This window comes from Carassius auratus, chromosome 28, assembly GCF_003368295.1.
Source record: "Carassius auratus strain Wakin chromosome 28, ASM336829v1, whole genome shotgun sequence".
In the NCBI taxonomy this organism is placed as follows: Eukaryota; Metazoa; Chordata; class Actinopteri; order Cypriniformes; family Cyprinidae; genus Carassius; species Carassius auratus.
In genome coordinates this window covers 2,040,737-2,063,911 of record NC_039270.1, presented here as the reverse complement: position 1 = coordinate 2,063,911, position 23,175 = coordinate 2,040,737, and the positions used below count along the sequence as shown (strand labels likewise).

The 23,175-nt window shown below is 44.1% G+C and overlaps 1 protein-coding gene across 1 annotated transcript in view; it reads right to left on the bottom strand.

Moving 5' to 3' along the window:
• LOC113046531 (integrin alpha-M-like) overlaps positions 1–23,175 on the bottom strand; it is a gene marked incomplete at its 5' end in the record, with an annotated part of 45,095 nt that overhangs the window by 5,402 nt on the left and 16,518 nt on the right. The window contains 8 exons of the mRNA XM_026207344.1: positions 4,198–4,278; positions 4,426–4,508; positions 4,691–4,789; positions 5,663–5,804; positions 5,930–6,000; positions 21,043–21,165; positions 21,240–21,406; positions 21,477–21,625. Of these exons, the coding sequence (XP_026063129.1) occupies positions 4,198–4,278; positions 4,426–4,508; positions 4,691–4,789; positions 5,663–5,804; positions 5,930–6,000; positions 21,043–21,165; positions 21,240–21,406; positions 21,477–21,625 (915 nt within the window). The remainder of the gene's footprint in view (positions 1–4,197; positions 4,279–4,425; positions 4,509–4,690; positions 4,790–5,662; positions 5,805–5,929; positions 6,001–21,042; positions 21,166–21,239; positions 21,407–21,476; positions 21,626–23,175) is intronic.

Here is a 23,175-nt window from a genome sequence, read left to right as displayed (position 1 = left end):
TTGTAAAGCTAGAGAACTTGTTTGACTCAATGTTTTGTAAGTTTGGGCCATGTGTTAATTAAGGTCTGAAATAAAACCGAATGAGAACTTGAGTTTGAATACACCTTCTGGTGCTACTTGGACACGTCATCAGTGAAAAACCCGGGGTCATAGGGTGTTTCGGGTCTTTAATCTTCATACACCCTCACCCGGGCGACCCAACCGGGGGTGATCAGTCCCCGGCTTGTGTCCAAGTGGCAGGTTGCTCCACGGATCCCCCCTACGGATCCACAGCCACCGAGAAGCCCTCTCTGCGGCCTCTAAGATGTTTGTGGTGGCTTTTTTCAATTGCAGTCCTTTCACTCCAAGGAGTTTGAGGGTTCGCATCAGTGAGTGGCCAGCGAAGCCTCGGCACCCGACCTCGACTGGCTCGCAGCGAGTTTTCCAGCCATTGTTCCGACACTCCGAGCTGAGCCCTGCGTATTTAGCCCTCTTACGCTCGTGGGCCTCCTCAATACGGTCTTCCCAGGGGACAGTTAGTTCCAGGATAACCACTTGCTTGGTAGACTCAGATGTTAGCACCATGTCTGGGCGGAGAGAAGTGGCTGTGATGTTGCCTGGGAACTTAAGCTGTCTTCCAAGGTCGACCTGAAGCTGCCAATCACGAGCAGTGGAGAGGAGCCCCACCGTAGAGCTAGGCCGGTGGAATTGTTCCATCTGCCCAGCTCTAATGAAGGTGATTGTTTGTTTGGGGGCTACCTGGGTCTTGCTGAGCTGGATCGCTGTGTAGATGGAGTCCGCCAAAGCTTTTAGCACCTGGTCGTGGCGCCAGCGGTACCGCCCTTCCCCTAGCGCTCTTGAGCAGCTGCTCAAAATGTGCTCCAGTGTGCCCCTCTTCTTGCACAGCTTGCACTCAGGAGTGTCTGCCAGGCCCCAGGTGTGCAGGTTAGCTGGGCTTGGGAGGACGTCATAGACGGATTGGACAAGAAACTTGATCCGAAATGGCTCTGCTTTCCAGAGCTCTGCCCAGGTTATTCTGCGTGGATCTGCATGTTCCCACCTGGTCCACGCTCCTTGTTTGGACATGCTGGCCATTTTGGTGTAGCGTTCTTCCTCCACCTCTGCTCGTATCTCGTCCTGAATCAGTTTACGCCTCTCTTTTCCATGAGCCAGATCATAACGTGGCTTGGGAAAACAACCAAGACCTGCTCGTCCCATTGCCACGGAGCCCACCAGCGTTTTGTGCCTTAGTCGTGCCTCAGCTTTAGTGACGGCTTCTTGCGCCTGCCACTTTCTCCCGGTCTTCACGAGGATTCCTGCTGCTGCGACTTTTGTGTCTTTGGAGTCCCTGTACATCAATACCTCTCTGGAGCGGGTGACTTTGAACTCCTCTGATAGTCCACTCAAAGGAAGATGCAACTTGGTGGAATGGCCGTAAAGGGCAATGCTGCTCAAGGACCGAGGGAGCCCCAGCCATTTTCTGAGGAACTGGCTGATAGACTTCTCTAGAACCTCGACTGTTGATGTTGGTACCTCGTAGACTAATAGGGGCCAGAGTATTCTTGGCAAGACTCCGTGCTGGTAGATCCAGGTTTTGAATTTTCCGGGGAGACCACATCTGTCAATCGCAGTGAGCCAGGTAGTCAGGTCGCACTTGGTTTGTTTTATGGCAGCTGAGTCCTTCAGGGAGCTATCAAAGAACTTCCCCAAGCTCTTGACTGGTTTTTCAGTCACTGATGGAATCATGGTCTCTCCCAGGGCAAAGCGGAAACGGTCGGACACTTTACCCTTCCTTAGGACCAGAGACCTGGACTTGGCAGGCTTGAAGCTCATCCTTGCCCAGGAGATGAGCCGTTCCAGCCCCTGGAGAAGCCACCTGCACCCTGGAACAGATGTTGTCATCACTGTTAAGTCGTCCACGAAGGCTCTTATGGGGGGCTGACGGGTCCCAGATTTTGACTTGGGCCCTCTGCATTCCACCTCGGCCGACTTGACAATCATGTTCATGGCCAGTGAGAAGAGAGATACAGAGATTGTGCAGCCAGTGATTATCCCCTTTTCAAGTTGATGCCATGAGGATGTTACTTGGCCTGAAGAGACTCGTGCGCTGAAGTTGTAGTAATAGTCCATGATGAGGTTGCGGATCTTGATAGGAACATGGTGAAACAGTGCGGTTTCAACGAGCTTGTGTGGAATAGACCCGTAGGCATTGGCCAGGTCAAGCCAGAGAGTTGCCAGATCTCCTTTGCTCTCTTTAGCCTCCCGGATCAGCTGTGTCACCACCCCTGTGTGCTCCAGACATCCAGGTACTCCTGGGACTCCTCCCTTCTGGACTGAGGTGTCAATGTAGGAGTTCTTCAGGAGGAAGTCTGACAGACGTTGGGACACGATTTTGAAAAAAATCTTGCGTTCAACACTGAGCAGCGAGATGATGCGAAACTGATCAATGTTGCAAGAGCTCTCCTCCTTCGGGATCCAGACTCCCTCAGCGTACCTCCATTGTGCAGCTACTTTCCCTCTCCGCCAGATCACCTTCAGGATCTTCCAGAGACGTCTGAGGAGCTGCGGGCACTGCTTGTAGACCTTATAGGGGACCCCGCTGGGACCGGGAGCGGAGCTGGATCTTGCCGCTCTAACGGCTTCTTCCACCTCTTTCAGTGTGGGTTCAGCGCTGTCGAATTGGATCCCTGGTTCAGGTGGCGCCACCAAATCCCTGCAAGGTTCAAGGTCATGGTCCCTCAAGGTGTCACTAAAAGTGGCGTGGAGATGGTTGTCGATCTCCTCTACCGGGCAAGCGAGGTGGCCACTTTGCTTCTGGCCCAGTAGTTTCTTGATTAAGCTGAAGGGATTGCCAATGAAAGCACTACGTTTCTGAGCCCTTTCCTTGCCCTTCCTTCGGTGCCGTTCCGCTCTCCTCAGTGAGATGAGTCTCTTCCTTATGATGTTTGTGAGTTCTGACAAGGCAGCCCTTTCTTCTTCCTTGGCCATCTTGAACTGACGTCTCAGGGATTTTAGTTCTTGTCTCAGCTGACTGATCTTGGCTTCTCGCCGGTTGAGCTTCGCTGGATTCCTACCTCCTCTTCTTTCCTCGACACCAAACCGCTCTGCTCCCATGTTCATTATGATGGTACACATGGTCTGGAGCTTCTGGTCGACACTGCCCCTTGAGATGGATTCAAGGCACTTGTCTACATCCTCGTCCAGCTTAAGCCACTCCTTATTGTTTGCGGCAGGCCACTTCACCGCACGGTGTTCCGATTTCCTGCTTGGTGGGGGAATTTGTGTGGCATGGAGGTTCCGGGTACTGTGGGGAGATTCCGGACCCGGCTCCTCCTCCGTCTCACCAGGTTCAGCAGCCGGTGTGACAGTAAATGCTGCCCCAGCTGCCGTACCTGAGCGTAGCTTCACTTGATCCCTCCTGAGGCAGGCCATCTTTGCCTGGTGGATCTTCAGGCCCTTCAGGTTTTTGCAGACCTTGCCGCAAATACAGACTGCGCTCGTAATCCGTTGTACATTTGCTTGGGTCGTTACCGGTAATTCCGTCCGATTGGGATGCTCATTCTCCCCCCCTCTCGGGTATCCCTGGGGGTATATTTCTGTGGGGTTCTTCGTAGCTTGTTGTGGGTGCTCCCTCTCAGGAGCTGCAGGTCGGGGGGCTAGCCCTCCCTGCCCCCGGTTGCCGTCTTTCCGAGCTGTCTGCTGTCTCTCCAGCCGTCGCCACTCTATTCGTGGATGTCATCCAGACTTTCCTGGAGGTCACTGGCTGTGCCAGGTAGAACTTAATTATTCTGTGATTTAGTATGCTTGCTTATCATAGGAAGTCATAAGACTAGCCTAGTGAGAACAGAGTGTTGGGGGGGGGGGTCACCTTTTTTTCTCTTTTTCATCAAACCGCAGTTTTTGCAAGTTCCCGCAATTTCATCGCATAAGATTGCAAAAATATCCCGCATATTCCATCGCATTTTTAAGAAAACCTGGCGCAAAATCAAGGATTTTTGCCCGCAACAATCTAAAAAAAAAGTCCGCGTTTTTCTGGAGGGACTGTCTAATGAAGTCATTAAAACAGAATCTACAGGAGAAAGTAAGTAAGTTATGGACAGAACAGAGCAAGACATTTAGATTTTAGTTCTATATCAAATGTCTTGTGTTGTGATTTCCGTCATACAGAGGTGAAGAGCAGATCAAGATGGACAGATGTTTTTGATAAATGTGACTCACAGACTGATCGCCAGATCAACGGAGAACTGCACCGGGACGCTCTTCCTCACCACCGTATCACTCATGTTACCATTGTTATCACTGTGAACAAATATAGAATTTACTCACAGATGAACATGAACTGCAATAAAGTCATTCTTCTTAACCTTCATGACATATGGTCAGCCCAGATATCTGCGGAAGTATGACAGAGTCCTAACAACAAATTAGTTAATGAACCTGATTCACCTGTTGGCAGTGATCATCATCTCCAACCGGTCAGACCAATCGTTATCCCATTTTGTCACACGGAAGGTTCCCAGAAACTGAGTCTAGAATACAGTAGAAACCAAATGTTGGTAACAACACCAAGGTCATGGGTTCATGGGATGTAGTAGATATATGTAGTAAAGATATATTCTGTTCATTTTGCCACAATTTTAACACCTATAGCAATAATATGCAGAAAATGTGTATGAAAAGAAAAGAATCTGTGTGTGTGATTCTGTCTTACTGTGGTGCCGCTGCGGTACACTGGTAGATTGATGCTGCAGGATGTTCTGTTCGTAGCACCGCTGTCTTCATCACCACAGCTGATTCGAGTCAGACTCGGCTGTTTATTCAACACAAACACACAATTTATTCAAAGTTCTTCCATGAAACTCTACATGGTGCAGTCTGCTAGGTTCTAGCTTAATCTGATATAATCACATGATTTTTCACATTTTGCAGCTGACTGGTTTCTTTTGCATCAGCAGCCAATGAGCTTGCTGCACAACATTCAAATACTTGGGTTGAGTGCTTCAGAAACCCTCCACCTTCCTCAGCTCCACCTGTATAGATCTGCTACAGGGTAATTTCATGTATTATATGTGAGTTATATCATATGTTAAAAGTGCAGCAGCAGAATTTCCTACATGCTCACAGCAGCATGTCTTAAATGTATTAGCAGAACTAAGTCTTGGTACCTGCTCTACCCCAGCAGCAGCAGTGTAGCAGATCTATTACAATATAATTAGAATTTCAGAGAAAGTTTTCAGAAAATCTGCCTTTAATTTGATATTTTTTTATTATTTGACAAATATCTTAATAGCGCTATTTTAGTGCAGAATTGGCTTCCTTTTGGAATTTGAATTGGCCACGCCCCACAGGAAGCTGAACTGAATTGACAGGAAGAGAAATTTACTAAAATTCAGCACGGGAGATGCATTAACAACAAAAAACCTTTCAAACATGTCTCAGTTGACAAACATTGATTTTTAAATGAAAATAGTATTAAAATATATATTTTTTTATTTAAACCTTTCTGATTTCTGCGATATTGCTGTTACATTGCTGTTCCTGCTACATCTATTCAAAATCAGCTCATCTTGACTGAATATCAGAAATGCTTCAAAACTAAACTGATTTAAGGACAAACTTGTTTTTAGGATGATTAGATGGTTTTACTACATAAGTCTTTAGTTTGACATGCAGACAGCTGTACCTTAATAGCATCAAATTTAGCGAGCGAGAGGCCTTCTGGGTAATGCAGAACTATGCTGGTGTTGAAGGAGTCGTCGCCTGGGTTTGCCAGCGATACAAGGACCGTGAAATAAGCTTGATTCTTCACCACTAATGTGTCGTTCCTGCGGAACAATATTTCAACCCTCATTTCAAGCAAAACCTGATGAAGAATGCCAATATTCAGATGGATATACAATCATATTTCATATTACAATAATTTGTAATTTATTTATCAGTTTTTTCTCACATAAAACTGAAGTTCAGCTTCAGATCCGCCACACAGCTGTTGTTTGAATTACATCTCCATTGAAACGGCACCTTGATCAACAAAAGAGAAACTTTTACAGAACTTTAAGAGACAAAAATAAAACGTAGCATTAGTTCTGGCAGGTGGCATCATTCAAGCATAAATCCGCTGGCTCTCAGCTGATCCACGTCTACCTATAGGAAATACAACACCTATCACATTATCCCTATATAAGGTGTATTCAGTATTACTCATGAACTTTATCTCTTTCTCAGGAGGTAATTACCTTCCTCCATCCCCAGCTCCTCCTCATCAACAGTCAGAAATTGGTCTTCTGATATTCCTCACTCAGACTCATTTATGCTGAATTATGTTGTTTCATTAAGAACATTAATGATTTCTGCCAGTGTGTGCCATATCATACCATCCACAATAATATTGGTATACATTTTTACATGATAAAAAAGTGTCATATCACAATATCAATGACAAATTGTGGATATACGTTCCCCTAGTGTGCACAACACTACCACCACAAACCCAATAGGTGTGTTCAACTTGAAGCAGCGCTGCCAAGATTGATCGGTGAATGACAACAAAGTATCGCGAGAGCGGTTCTAGAGCATATTTGAGATCACACTCTTATCTTTAAAAATAGGCGAGGAGCATATCTTTAGTAAAACGGCGTTGAGAGAGGGGAGGAGGCCTGAGGCAAGCGTAAAAAGACAGCCTATGTGAAAAAGCGAAAGCTTATCAATTGCACATGTTTTAAGCCTTTCCACTTTAAACATTCAAACAGAAGATGCGGAAAAACTCAACTGAGAGTTTGTGGTTTAGTTCGGTGCGTGCGCACAGAGAGCCGCGTAAACACCAAACCAAGTTCTTCTTCATTTCTTCCCATGCCTGAACATGCAAATACACCTCACCAGTTTAAAAATACAAAGACAAAAAGACATGAAAATGTTCATTCAGCCCCCACACGCTTTTCGGTGAGTGCAGTTTGTATGCAGAGAGATGTGTCTCCGTCTACAGGCCTTAAACACCGAACTGAGTTTTGTCTTGAGTCTTTGCTCTTGAAATGAAAAATACATACAAAATTGTCACCTCAAAAGTATTTTCGAAAAATGGTTGGTTATGTCTTAAGTGAAAGTAAACAGTTGCAAAAGAAATGGAATGTGCCATAATGGATGTTTTATCTCTTTTCTGTTTGCGGTGGCAAGTGACGCAAGCGTTGGCAGGTGACGTAAGCAGTTTCCAGCTCACAATGCCTCTTGGTACGAGCTACCACGCCCTTCACAGTATAAAACCATCTTGTTCCGTCAAAATTACTGGAGTGAGTCAGTTGGAATTGAGAGTATTGAAAACGACCAGGATAGACTATTATAGCATCTATTTAGCATAGCATTTAGATAGTTATTTAGATTATTTCGTGTAGCCTATATAGTTAATTGGCATAGTTGTTAGTGTAACGTTAGTGTTGTTAGTTAGTTAGTAGCATAGTATTGCATCAATTAGGAAAGCTTCAGGTAGCGTAGATTTATCTGTATTTAGTACAGTGGTCAGGATGGTACGTATGTGTAGTGTTGGTGGTTACAACAGCACTGCTGGACTGCATAGCTTTCCAGCAGACTCTAAAATTAGGTGCCAGTGGTTGCATGCACTTGGCCTGGAAGACCGCGAGTTCCCGCCTAGAGCTGGAGTGTGCAAACTGCATTTTACGCGGGATTGCCTTTACAACGCAATGGAGGTGAAAATGGGCTTCTCCATACAGCTCGCGCTGAAAAACGACGCGGTGCGGGAGTTAAGACTGCAGTTTAAGCCAGTGGCATGAATTGATATGGATTAGTCCCTGGCCCTGTGTCCACAGACACCTTGACATCCTCCACTTCAGGTGAAGGTGGGGGAGAAAAGTCCTCTACTTCCAATGAACGCTCTGTTGCAAAGCTCTCAGCCCTGCCCTCGGTTCATCCCCTCTATCTCTGCTGTGCTCTGCCCAATTTTCAGCATTATTAAAATATTGCCAGTGGGTGGAGTCAGGCTCTGACCAGGGGTTTAGTTACCCTTTAATGTTATTGGATATTTGAGTCCTTTTTCTGAACTGGTTCCAAACGATTGCTCGTTTTTTAACTCTCCCCGGCAAAATGGTAGAGGGGGCGGCCTAGTGACTGTTTTAAAATATTCTGACAGCGAGAGAAAAAAGCATTTTGTTGCAAAACTTTTTTCTAGTTTTGAAGCTCAGCTATTAAGTTTTGAGTGGAACGGTCCTATTCTGTTAGTTGTGTTGTATCGCCCTCCACATTTGGTTAAAGATTTTATTATGGAACTTACAGAGTTAATGGGGTATATTACTACTAATTATGACCGTTTTATATTAGTTCGTGATTTTAATATTCATGTCTGTTGCCCATCCAGTTACCTTTCTAAGGAGCTTTTAAGTCTTATTGATTTTTTTAACCTCACTCAGTGGATAAATGAGCCCACTCATATACAAGGGCACACTTTGGACCTAGTGCTCAATTATAGGCTTTCTGTTTCTGAACTTGAGCTTTCTGATGCAGTGATCTCTGACCACAAGCCTATTTTATTCTCTTTGTCACTGCCAAATCTACCTGCTCTGTGTGATGTTGTCAAGTTGTCTCGGTCTTATTCCTCTCGGTTTCACCTAGATTTTAACTTGCTTTTTAATGAACTGAGCTCAAAATTGTCCTTGGACATTTCACTTGCTGATCTGAATGTCGACCAACATTTCGACCTGCTAAATAAGGTATGGATGGACATTCTAAATGAAACTGCTCCTCTTAAAGTTTTTAAACCAAAAACTAAATCTGAAAGGTGGCTAACTCCCGAAATTCGTTCTCTAAGACAGACGTGCAGGAAAACAGAGCGAAAATGGAAAAAGGATAGATTTCAATCTTCAGACAAGGTATTTAAGTCTGCTCTTCAGTCCTACCAGTCTGCTCTCGAGACTGCAAAAGCAGCATATTTCTCTAATCTGATTCTAAACAATAATAATCAACCAAAAGTTTTGTTTTCGGTCATAAATGCTCTCTTAAATCCATCTGTCAATGGTATACCAAATTCCTCAAATGAATTATGTGAAAGATTTTTGAGTTTCTTTTCTGAAAAGATTATTAAATTAAGATCCCAGGTACTAACCACCTTCATTAGCCGCATTTCCACTGTCGGGCCAGTGCGAGCCAGGGCTTAAAGCGGGCCGGGCGGGGCTCATAGCCCGGGCCAGTAGCACCGAGGCCAGAATAGCGCAGGGTTTCCACAGTGGAGCTTGAAGCACCGCTGCACGTCACTAAAACACGCTGTTTACACGCCTCTCAGAACAGCGCCATGCAACCTCAAAATTTCACCAACAAAGAGAAGTTATCAGAAAACTAAGAAATAAGTCACTGGAACATGTGCGATCACAAAACGAACATGATAAAAGTGGCAGTTTGTTTGAATGCTTTGTTATATATTCAAATTCAAAAGCATCGATGTTTTAACTATAGATCATATTTATATACATTGATCATATTGATTTAATTTATCAGGACTCAAATTATTCACACATAAATACACTTATGTCTATTTTATTTATTTATTTTTAACGCTCATGAAAATAGCCTGCTTGTTCAGTCGAGTCTGTTTCTGTTTATTAACCACAGTAGCCGTCACATTTAGAATGAATGATAATATCTCTATTTTTGTAAGCTCCCGAACAAAAACCAGTATTAGGCTATATTCTTTTATGATAGGCAACGTGAGATAAACTCTCGAGATGAGGCTTGTGACAGATAATATTAAGTTACTTAATAAATACACGACTGTTGAGCTGACGTCTGATTTCTTCAAGCGTCATATTTTACCATGTTTACTATGGTAACAAGTTTAGCGTGCATATCTTTTTCATTGCTTATAAATATTTCAGCCTTGTTTAGTGATTATAATCCACATCAGATCAAGTTATTTCAAACACTCGCTGCTGACTGAAAGAGAGTTTTGAGCTCGACTTATTTAAAAAAAAGTGTTTAATGCTGGTGTTATAGCTGTTATCTTTCTGAAATGATCCTCAGCACAGACTCTCCATATTTATAAAAGCTCCCGAACAAAAATCATTATTATATTTTGATGATATGCAACGTGGAGCTAAACTCACGATACAAGACGACAGATAAAATGTTACTTAATAAATACACAATTAGAGAATAAGAAGCTGACGTCTGATTTATCCAGGCGGTCATTTTTACCATGTTTACTATGGTAATGTTAATGTTTAGCGTGCATAGTCTTTTACATCACTTATAAATATTTCTGCCTTGTTTAATGATTATAATCCACATCGGATCAAGTTATGTCAAACACTTGCTGCTTACTAAGAGTGAGTTTTAAGCTCAACTTATTTTAAAACGTCTTTAATGCTGGTGTTAAAGTTGTTGTCTTTCTGAAATGATCCGCGCTCACGCTCTCCAGACACGGAGAAACTCCGCCTTTGTTCATAACCCCTCCTCTAGCCCCAGTTGGCCCGCTTTGGCCCAAGGATTTCGTCGGGCCGAAAAAACCTGGCCGTTGGCCCCGAGGAAGCCCCGGCGAGGCACGATCAAGCCCCGGAAGTGACAGTGGAAACGCGACTGGCCCTGGCACGCACTAGCACGCCCGGTCCTAGCTCGATAGTGGAAACACGGCTATTGTTCCTGTTTATGATGAGATTCTCCAGTCATCGTCTATATGGGAGTCCTTTGATCCCATTTCTTTACAATTTCTCTCTGAAATTATTAACTCCCTCAAAGTTTCGTTCTGTCCTCATGACGTAATTCACCCCCGGTATTTTAAATTGTTGATGGGATCAGTTGGCCCTGCCTTACTTTCCCTGTTTAACAAATGCTTATCAACTGGTTCGGTTCCCGCATGCATGAAATTGGCCTCCGTTACTCCTTTGCTACAGAAGCCTTCCTTAGACATGTCTGTTTTAAATAACTACCGTCCAATCTCTGTGGTCCCTTTTATTTCTAAGGCACTGGAAAAGATCTTTTCTAAGTACTAACCAAATCTCAGAATTCTTTCAGTCCGGCTTTAGGCCTTTCCACTACACCGAGTCAGCTCTGCTGAAAGTGTTAAACGACATCTTAGTTGCTACTGATACAGGTGACCCCGTGATTTCAATCCTTTTAGACTTGACTGCTGCATTTGACACTATTGATCATCAGTTGCTCCTGTCTAGATTAGAATATTGTGTGGGGCTAAAAGGCTCAGTCTTGAATTGGTTTAAATCCTATTTAACGGATCTATATTTTTCAGTCAAAATTGGCAATTTTGCCTCTTCTGCCGCACCTCTTAATTTTGGACTTCCTCAGGGATCCATTTTAGCACCTCTGCTTTTTTCCCTCTACATGCTTCCCTTAGGTTCGATTCTGAGAAGGCATGGTGTGTCATTCCATTTTTATGCTGATGACACACAGATCTATCTGCCCATTAAAAGAAACAATCCTTCAGCCATAAATTCACTTCTTACATGTCTTGATGAGGTAAAGCATTGGTTAGCCAGTAACTTTTTAACCTTAAATGACTCTTAAAAGACTGAGGTCATTGTTTTTAGTCCATCTGACAATTCTAAATTTAACAACTCAATCTTGGACAACCTGGTAGTTTTTGAGTCAAAGTGTGTTAAGAACCTTGGTGTATTTTTAGACAGTCGGCTCACTCTTGAGAAACATGTCTCCTCAGTTGTTGCCAGTTGTTGTCTGCCGGAAAAAAACTCTTGAGATAGCTGTTCATGCGTTTATCACTTCTCGATTGGACTACTGCAACTCTTTCTATTATGTCATCTCAAAGTCCCAAGTAGCTTGTTTACAATTGGTCCAAAACGCAGCAGCCAAATTTAAAGAAAAATATGATTCTGCCACCCCCCTTCTGCGAGCACTTCATTGGCTTCCTGTTAACTCTAGGATACATTTTAAAATACTCTTATTTGTTTATAAATGTTTGCATAATCTCGCTCCACATTACCTATCCGAATTGCTGCACCCTTACAACCCTTCCAGAGATTTGAGGTCTAGTAATCAAAACCTACTATTGGTTCCCTCTACAAGGCTGAAACGTAGAGGAGATGGGTGATGGGCCCTAGATTGTGAACAGCTTGCCAGCATCTCTTAGAGCTGTTCCATCTTTATCGGTTTGTAAATTGCTTCCGAAAACTCACTTGTTTTCTGAAGCATTTGCATATTAACTGTTGTGTAATGTAGCATATTTTATTTTATCTATGATCAGTATGTTGTACAGCACTTTGGTCAGTCATGTGATTGTTTTAAATGTGCTTTATAAATAAAAGAACTAGAACTAGAACTAGAAAGAGAAAACGGGAAAAAGGAAAATGAGAGCTTGACAGGGAGATTTTCTCATACTGCGTCTGCTGTGAGACCCAATGCTCGCTGGACGGGAGAGAAAAGGTAAGTGCTCTACCGGGAAAGTTCTCACTGCGTCCGCTGTGAGACCAAATGCTCGCTGGAGAGAAAGAGAAAACAGGAAAGAGGAAAATGAGAGCTTGACTGGGAGATTTTCTCACACTGCATCCGCTGTGAGACCCAATGCTCGCTGGACGGAAGAGAAAAGGTAAGTGCTCTACCGGGAAAGTTCTCACTGCGTCCGCTGTGAGACCAAATGCTCGCTGGAAAGAAAGAGGAAACAGGAAAGAGAGAAAATGAGAGCTTGACCGGGAGATTTTCTCACACTGCTTCCGCTGTGAGACCCAATGCTCGCTGGACGAAAGAGAAAATGTAAGTGCTCTACCGGGAAAGTTCTCGCTGTGTCCGCTGTGAGACCAAATGCTCGCTGGACAGAAAGAGAAAACAGGAAAGGGAGAAAATGAGAGCTTGACCAGGAGATTTTCTCACACTGCATCCGCTGTGAGACCCAATGCTTGCTAGACGGAAGAGAAAACATAAGTGCTCTATCGGGAAAGTTTTCGCTGCGTCCACTGTGAGACCAACTGCTCGCTGCACAGAAAGAGAAAACAGGAAAGAGGAAAATGAGAGCTTGACTGGGAGATTTTCTCACACTGCGTCCGCTGTGAGACCCAATGCTCACTGGACAAAAGAGAAAACATAAGAGCTCTACTGGGAAAGTTCTTGCTGTGAGACCAATTTCTTTTTTCTTTTTTTTTTATATATACTCCTGCGGGAGCAGGTGCTGCTGTGGCAGTGGGGAGAAACAGGAAAGGCTCCTGTGGGAGCATACACTGCTGTGGAAGTGGGGAGATACGGGAAAGGCTCCTGCGGGAGCGGACACTGCTGCGGCAGTGAGGAGGTACAGGAAAGGCTCCTGCGGGAGCAGACACTGCTGCGGCAGTGGGGAGATACGGAAAAGGCTCTTGCGGGAGCAGACACTGCTGCGGTAGTGGGGAGATACGGGAAAGGCTCCTGCGGGAGCAGACACTGCTGCGGTAGTGGGGAGGTACGGAAAAGGCTCCTGCGGGAGCAGACACTGCTGCGGCAGTGAGGAGGTACGGGAAAGGCTCCTGTGGGAGCAGACACTGCTGCTGCAGTGGGGAGATAAGAGAAAGGCTCCTGCAGGAGCGGACACTGCTGCGGCAGTGAGGAGGTACAGCTGCTGTGGCAGTGGGGAGATACAGAAAAGGCTCCTGCGGGAGCAGATACTGCTGCGGCAGTGGGGAGATACGGGAAAGGCTCCTGTGGGAGCAGACACTGCTGCTGCAGTGGGGAGATAAGAGAAAGGCTCCTGCAGGAGCGGACACTGCTGCGGCAGTGAGGAGGTACAGCTGCTGTGGCAGTGGGGAGATACAGAAAAGGCTCCTGCGGGAGCAGATACTGCTGCGGCAGTGGGGAGATACGGGAAAGGCTCCTGCGGGAGCAGACACTGCTGCGGCAGTGAGGAGGTACAGGAAAGGCTACTTGCTTCGGCTGTTGTAGATGCTGGCTGCAGGAAGAGTAAAAAGGGTTAGTAACATTTGATGGGGCAAGCTAAAAATGAATGGGTAGCTTACTGTGTTACCAGCTTAGCAATAGGTTGCCTGATTTGACAATTCCTCAAGCCTTGTCCATATTATTATGTTACTGTTGGAAAAGCATCTTTGCTCTCATTTGGCCTCCGGGCTCTTAGGCAGTCTCCAGGGCGGATACGTTTGGAAGGCTGTTTTCACATTGTAGTATGGACTGTGGAAACAGAGGCTTTTGGAAACGATGAAGCATGTTTAGTCTTGTAAGACACTGTACCGAAAGACATGATTATAGCAGTAACGTACCAGTCACCCCCCCATTTTTGGCATGGAGACAGAAATTACATAATAATAAAATAAAATAAAAATGTTTCTGATCATGATTCTTTCTGACTAGATACATTATCAACGTTTGTCCATGAGCTGACACTTCGTCGTTTACCGTTCAGGAATAGGAATCGTTTTTCTGACATAATTTACTAAATAACTGTCACTGAAAAGATGTTTTATCGAAATATTGGTCAAATATCGAAGCCAGAGTCTTTAGACTTTCAATTGATGTACGGTTTATCCAGATCAAGTAAGAGAGTGATGTTTAGCGTGCTGTGGAAGTGAAACGATAATAAACTGGGGCCGTTGGCGATGCTTGCAAGCAAATGGGTTAATAGCAGTTATGTGCTATTCACTTCCAAGTGGCATCTAAAGATATTTACTTTCCTGTTTTTCGTATTACGGTCCTGAAAAGGCGACAGTAATTTTACTCCCACTTTTGTACTCGATGGCGCCGCGCATGGCTGCTTCAGTGCTTGGCTCTCCAGTGTTTGTGCTGTTTTTGTTCGTTTTTCCTGTTTTTTTTAACAAACACGATCAGTTTCACCAGGGATGAACTGCTGAACATTCGGCAGAACACACCACAAGATCTTTTACCGGATTTAAATTATTCAGACGTTTTACTGAACGTTGTTATCGGAGGAGCGGCGGCGCTGATCAAACGCTTCAGGACGCGCAGACGGGGGAAGCGAGCGGGAGCGCTCGTCAGACTCAGGAAGCGCGGATTTCGAAAGCCGTTGCCTAGCATCCATCTGGCAAATCTCCGCTCTCTACCCAACAAAACAGACGAACTCCTTCTGCTCTCTCGGACAAATAAGGATTTCTCACACTCTGCTGCTCTGTGTTTCACGGAAACCTGGCTGAATGACGCCATACCAGACAGCGCGCTCCATCTGTCAGGCTTTCAGCTGTTTAGAGCGGATCGCGAATCAGAATCAACAGGGAAGTCGCGCGGCGGGACATGCTTTTACATCAATGAACGCTGGTGTAGAGATGTAACTGTGTTAAAGAAGATGTGCTGTCCTGATCTAGAAATGCAGTTTGTCAACTGCAATCCGTTCTATTCGCCGCGGGAGTTTCACTCGTTCATTCTGGTCAGTGTTTACATCCATCCTCAAGCGCATGTGAGCCTTGCTTTACAGAAACTCGCAGACCAGATCACAGAGACAGAACAACAACACCCGGACTCTGTTTTAATCATTCTCGGGGACTTTAATAAAGCCAATCTCTCCTGTTAACTGCCAAAATACAGACAGCATGTTACATGTCCCACCAGAGACAGTAATATACTGGATCACTGTTACACAACAATAAAGGATGCATATCACTCTGTTCCACGAGCAGTTTTGGGACATTCTGATCACTGTCTGATTCATCTTATACCGTCCTACAAGCAAAAACTTAAATCTGCTAAACCTGTAGTAAAGACTGTGAAGAGATGGACCAGCGAAACAGAGCAGGATTTACAATCTTGTTTTGACCTCACTGATTGGAGTGTTTTTGAAGCTGCTACCACCGATCTGGACGAACTCACAGAGACCGTAACATCTTATATTAGTTTCTGTGAGGATGTATGCATTCCTACCAGGACTTATTTAACATTCAACAATGATAAGCCATAGTTTACAGTAAAACTCAGACATCTTTGTCAGGCCAAAGAGGATGCCTACAGAAATGGGGACAGGGTATTGTACAATCAGGCCAGGAACACACTGAACAAAGAGATCAGAGCGGCTAAAAAGACCTACGCTAAAAAGTTGGAAGACCAGTTTACTTCCAACGACTCAACTTCAGTGTGGAGAGGTCTAAGAGCCATCACAAACTACAAGACACCATCCCCTTGCACTGAGGCTAATCAACGACTTGCTAACGACCTGAATGAGTTTTATTGCAGATTTGAAACCCCCAATACCCATTCTGACCATCTCCCTACACAACCATTAAAACCTCCTTCAATCCCCCTCTCCACACCTCCTGCTCTTTAAATCTGTGAAGACGATGTGCGCCAGGTCTTTAAGAAGAACAAAAGAAGAAAAGCACCAGGCCCAGATGGCGTTACACCAGCCTGTCTGAAAATCTGTGCTGACCAGCTGGCCCCCATCTTTTCACAGATCTTCAACAGATCCCTGGAGTTGTGTGAAGTGCCTTCCTGCTTCAAACGCTCCACCATAATCCCCATTCCAAAGAAACCCAAGATAACAGGACTTAACGACTACAGGCCTGTGGCTCTAACATCTGTCGTCATGAAGTCGTTTGAAAAACTGGTTCTGGGTTATCTGAAGGACATCACTGGACCCTTACTGGACCCCCTGCAGTTTGCTTAACGAGCAAACAGGTCCATGGATGATGGCAATCAACATGGGATTGCACTTCATCCTGCAACATCTGGACAAAACAGGGACTTATGTGAGGATCCTGTTTGTGGACTTTAGTTCGGCTTTGAACACCATCATCCCAACAGCCCTCCAGACCAAACTGACCCAGCTCTCTGTTCCTAGCTCTATCTGTCAGTGGATCACCAGCTTTCTGACAGACAGGCAACAGTTAGTGAGACTGGGGAAATTCACATCAAACAGCTGCTCCACCAACACTGGTGCCCCTCAGGGATGTGTTCTCTCCCCTCTGCTCTTCTCCCTGTACACCAACGACTGCACCTCTAAAGACCCCTCTGTCAAGCTCCTGAAGTTTGCAGATGACACTACAGTCATCTGCCTCATCCAGGACAGTGATGAGTCTGCTTACAAAAAAGAGGTTGAGCAGCTGGCTGTCTGGTGCAGTCTTAACAACCTGGAGCTGAACACACTCAAAACAGTGGAGATGATCGTGGACTTTAGGAGAAACCCCCCTGCACTTTCCCCACTCACCATCATGAACAGCACTGAGACTGCAGTGGAGTCATTCAGATTCCTGGGAACCACCATCTCTCAGGACCTGAAGTGGGACAATCACATTGACTCCATTGTGAAAAAGGCCCAGCAAAGGTTGTATTTCCTTCGCCAGCTGAGGAAGTTTAACCTGCCACAGGAGCTGCTGAAACAGTTCTACTCGGCCGTCTTTGAGTCTGTCCTCTGTACTTCAATAACTGTCTGGTTTGGTTCAACAACAAAATCAGACATCAGAAGATTACAGAGAACTGTTCGGACTGCTGAAAGGATTATTGGTGCTCCCCTGCCCACCCTTCAAGAACTGTAAATCCAGAGTGAGGAAAAGGGCTCATAAAATCACTCTGGATCCCTCACATCCAAGTCACCCCATCTTTGAACTTTTGCCATCTGGCCGGCCTCAGAGCCGCAAACACCAGAACAGCAAGGCACAAGAACAGTTTCTTCCCCCAGGCAATCTACCTCATGAACAGTTAAATGTTCCCCACTTATGCTTATGCAAAAAAAAAAAAAAAGTGCAATATCCTTATATTTATTTGTTACCCCTCCATCCTAGTACATCCCTGCATCTTATTCAATCCTATTCCATTATAATTTATAGCACAATTGTTTATACACTTATTTATTTGCCTACTTTTTTTTTGTCTGTGTGTTGTTGTCTCTGTGTACTGGAAGCTTATGTCACTACAACAAATTCCTTGTATGCGCAAGCATACTTGGCAATAAAGCCCTTTCTGATTCTGATTCTGATTCTGCTATCCTGCGTCAAAACACGAGGGCAGATGCGTTTTAGATGAATTTTGAGTGATCATGCCTGTGAATGGAGAAATAGGTCCCTAAATAATTTGGTCCTGCCAGAAAACTTGCATGGAAATACAATTTTTAAATTAAATTAAGCATTTAGCCGACGGTTTTATCCAGCGACTTATGGTGCTTTCAGGCATTTTTTTTTTTATCATGGAACTTATGTCTGTATCATTTCAGTGAGGTTTAAACATGCGCGGTAAGGCAAATGTAATGTCTTGGACATTTCAATGTGGATGACTCTGGAAATAATGCCTTTGCTTCATGGTTAACCCTCTCAGGCTCAAATTAAGTTTTAGTAACTTAGTAACTGTAGTAACCTTTAGTAAAGTTTTTAGTTCTTTTAGGAGTAATAAGGTTTTTAGTTACTTTACTGTTGCAAATCTGCAACGCCTGCCTTGAGAGGGTTAAAAGTGGCATCATCATCCAATGGAACTACGTTTGTATCTGTAGTCCAAATCTATGTGCAGATCAGCAGGTGGCGATAGTGCATCTTTATGCTGGTTTGCCAAAACCACCACAAACACTAGTAGAAGATGGAACTGCGTCAGGATGTCATTTAACAAACTTTAGCCGCGAACCTGCTTTTAGATGCAACACTTTGGATGCCAATGGCCGTAAAAATCTAATGAAGAAGAAAAACCTGCTTTTAGCGTCTTCGCCTGAAAATGTATTGGTTAACGTCGTGCGGTCTGCGCCGCTAGAGGAAGCGGCCTCAAACTGCCACTCGGCCGGAACGCCGGGGTGAAAGGCTGAGCCGCTGCGGAAAATGAGAGAGGCTTGCTGCGGTAAGAACTTGGGTGCGGCCCAGGCTGGTTGGATTCCAGCTCGAGGAGAGCTCGTTCTCGGGCAGTATGATCATTGTGTCGAGCGAGGCGAGCTCGGTGCTTGCAGGGTCTATTGGTCATGACGTGTGGCTTGGCGAGGAGAGCAGCGGTCACGATGACGCTTAATGCTGCTCAACGGCCGTGTTTAGCTGGGTAGGAAAGATCGCGGGTCCAGCAAAAGCAGCAGGTCTTATAAATCCCCGGTGTAGCTCTCTTCGTTGGTACAAAAATTGGGTCTGTGGTAAGGTGATAGACGAAGCAAACCAGCATGCTGATAAACCATCAATGGAGACAGGTAGGCTAATTCAGCTGTATTTATACCCTAAGGTTGATTATCTTGAGTGGTTCCACCTGTGCTAATTAGGCTAAGTATCTGACGTGCTTCTCCCGAACCTTAGTTATGAAACTACATTAAAAGTTACACGTATATCAGTGATGCATGGCATACGACCTCATGGTTAGATCATTGCATCTGCACAACTGGTGCATATGATTCAGTCATGATGGTATTTTAACTTCCGTTAATTCACCACGAGAGGTCATTATCCACAACACAGACTCTCATATTACACAGTACACCCTGTACTACATTTCCCATGCTCCACTGCACCAATCTAGTCACCTGATAACAATCACACCATGCACCTGAGACCTGTCACACACACAGCACAATCAAAAGACATGCTTTATAAGCTTTAGACTTCCTTTCACACACTGCCCATTATTGTTCTGCACTTATCCCTCCCCTAGTGAAAGCTAAGCTATCACAGATCATATTGCTGCAGCCCGGTCCTGAAGATTTGCCTTATACAAAATTAGGGTGATTAGACCCTATCTTATCAGAGAAACCGCACAACTCCTTGTCCAAGCTTGTTCTCTCCTGACTTGACTATTGTAATGCTCTCCCTGCAGGACATCCTGCATGTATTATCAAGCCTCTACAACTGATCCAGAATGCAGCAGCAAGAGTGGTCTTCAATGAGCCAAAAATAAAACTCACGTCACACCTCTATCCATTAGTTTGCACTTGTTGCCAGTAGCCTTGTTGATATGACTGCTTCTATTATTCTCCTGATTTGTAAGTGGCTTTGGATAAAAGCTTCTGCCAAAAACACATTACATTTAATAATGTACATGTAATTAATCGTGTAGTCACTTAAAACACACCCATTCCTTAGTTGACTGCAAATCACTTTCAGAAATGCCACCAGAGAAACAACAACCCGTGCACTCAAGCAATTGCCTGACCTACACTTTTTTACTTTTTTGATAATCCATTTAAATATGGAAGTAAATATATCTGTCACAACCTCAGTCATGACTTAAATAAAATAACACATACAGACACTAAATGTTTAATGGTATTTGTATATTATATTTATTAGCTTACTTTCATAAAAAAATTGTAATTGGCTTGTAAAGGGTGTCTTTATGTATGTTTGGTCTGATTTCTCACTCTGGACTCTTGTTTCTCATCCTCTTGACAATACCCCACAGGTTCTCTCTGGGGTTCAGGTCTACTGAGTTTGCTGGCCAGTCAAGCACACCAACAGCATGGTCATTTAACCAACTTTTGGCAGTTTGGGCAGGTGCCAAATCCTGCTAAAAAATGAAGTCAGCATCTTCAAAAAGCAGGTCAGCAGAAGGAAGCATGAATTGCTCCGAAATGTATTGTAAAATGGGTGCAGTGACTCTTAAAAAGTAAAAGAAGAAAAAAAAACACAATGGACCAACACCAGCAGATGACATTGCACCCCAAATCAACACAGACTGTGGAAACTTTACACTGGAATTCAAGCACCATTGGCTATGAAATTCTCCACCCTTCCTCTAGACTCTAGGACCTTGGTTTCCAAATGAAATACAAAACTTTCTTTCATCTGAAAAGAGCAAATTGGACCACTGGACAACAGTCCAGTTCTTCTCCTTAACCCAGATAAGACACCTCTGACATTGTCGGTGGTTCAGCAAATTCATTGACACGTCTGTGTGTGGTGGCTCTTGATGCTTTGACCCCAGCCTCAGTACATTCCTTGTGAAGTTGAGTTGAGTTGATTGGCATGTCACAATATTCTAATTTGTTGAGATAGTGAATTGGTGAGGTTTTTGTTAGATGTTAGCCAAAATCATCACAATTTAAAAAAGAACCTGATTTGAATTGATTTAATACACAAGTTTTAAAATTTTAATTGAATTACTGAAATAAATGAACTCTTCCAAAACATTCAAATTTATTGAGATGCACTTGTATTTCTCCCATCACTATGTCAATCAAGCCTATAAAGTTTAAACTGAGATGTGTGAAGATGTGTTAAATTGAGATGTCACCTCGACATGCTCCTCCGTCCTGCTGTTGATGTCGAGAACAGCCACCGGGTTTCCAGACAACTTCTCAGTTTGTGAGAAATTAATTTGTATCTTCAGAGGAGATACTGTGTCTGCAACACAGTGCTGAAAGAAACACAACATTCAATGTCAGACCGAGGCTGCTGTGACTGGCTGAAGTTGTGATAGACCACACGTACCAGCATGAAGATGGAGAAATTGGAACAGGAAATCCCAGAATCCAGCAGAACAAACTGCTGCAAAGAACTGGACGACGAATTCATTGAATTGAAGAATCCTCGACTCATTCCTCGTACCACATCCACATTCAGATTCAGAGAAACATTCAGATTCTTCTCCAGAGATCCTTAGAGACATGAGGGGGTAAGACATATTCTTCATGTGACAGAGACTCTCTGAAACTTCATTGATGTTACCTTTGCTGCTGGTTCTCTCGGTCACCGTGAAACATGACGTGAGATTAAATGCATTAAATGTGTTGTCACCCGGACATTCAAAGTTGTTCAGACTAATTTCCTTTGGATTGAAACTGAGCTTCGCAGATACAGACATCACAGGCAGAGCCCTGAGAAGAAATAAAAAAGTAAAAAGCTCATACTACTAGACAGTCAGACTGACAAGGCTAACACCTAATATATTTTACTTTATTCTCTTTTATTCTACAAAGTAAAGATTACAGGTCCTTCTAAAAAAATTTGCATATTGTGATTAGAAATTCATTATTTTCCATAATGTAATGATAAAAATTAAACTTTCATATATTTTAGATTCAATGCACACCAAATGAAATATTTCAGGTCTTTTATTGTTTTAATACTGATGATTTTGGCATACAGCTCATGAAAACACAAAATTCCTATCTCAAAAAATTAGCATATAATGAAAAGGTTCTTTAAACGAGCTATTAACCTAATCATCTGAATCAACTAACTAACTCTAAACACCTGCAAAAGATTCCTGAGGCTTTTAAAAACTCCCAGCCTGGTTCATTACTCAAAACCGCAATCATGGGTAAGACTGCCGACCGCTGTCCAGAAGGCCATCATTGACACCCTCAAGCGAGAGGGTAAGACACAGAAAGAAATTTCTGAACGAATATGCTGTTCCCAGAGTGCTGTATCAAGGCACCTCAGTGGGAAGTCTGTGGGAAGGAAAAAGTGTGGCAAAAAACGCTGCACAATGAAAAGAGGTGACCGGACCCTGAGGAAGATTGTGGAGAAGGACCGATTCCAGACCTTGGGGGACCTGCAGAAGCAGTGGACTGAGTCTGGAGTAGAAACATCCAGAGCCACCGTGCACAGGCGTGTGCAGGAAATGTGCTACAGAGAAGCAGCACTGGACTGTTGCTCAGTGGTCCAAAGTACTTTTTTCAGATGAAAGCAAATTTTGCATGTCATTCGGAAATCAAGGTGCCAGAGTCTGGAGGAAGACTGGGGAGAAGGAAATGCCAAAATGCCTGAAGTCCAGTGTCAAGTACCCACAGTCAGTGATGGTCTGGGGTGCCATGTCAGCTGCTGGTGTTGGTCCTCTGTGTTTTATCAAGGGCAGGGTCAATGCAGCTAGCTATCAGGAGATTTTGGAGCACTTCATGCTTCCATCTGCTGAAAAGCTTTATGGAGATGAAGATTTCGTTTTTCAGCACGACCTGGCACCTGCTCACATTGCCAAAACCACTGGTAAATGGTTTACTGACCATGGTATTACTGTGCTCAATTGGCCTGCCAACTCTCCTGACCTGAACCCCATAGAGAATCTGTGGGATATTGTGAAGAGAAAGTTGAGAGACGCAAGACCCAACACTCTGGATGAGCTTAAGGTCGCTATCGAAGCATCCTGGGCCTCCATAACACCTCAGCAGTGCCACAGGCTGATTGCCTCCATGCCACGCCGCATTGAAGCAGTCATTTCTGCAAAAGGATTCCCGACCAAGTATTGAGTGCATAACTGAACATAATTATTTAAAGGTTGACTTTTTTTGTATTAAAAACACTTTTCTTTTATTGGTTGATGAAATATGCTAATTTTTTGAGACAGGCATTTTGGGTTTTCCTTGAGCTGTATGCCAAAATCATCAGTATTAAAACAATAAAAGACCTGAAATATTTCAGTTGGTGT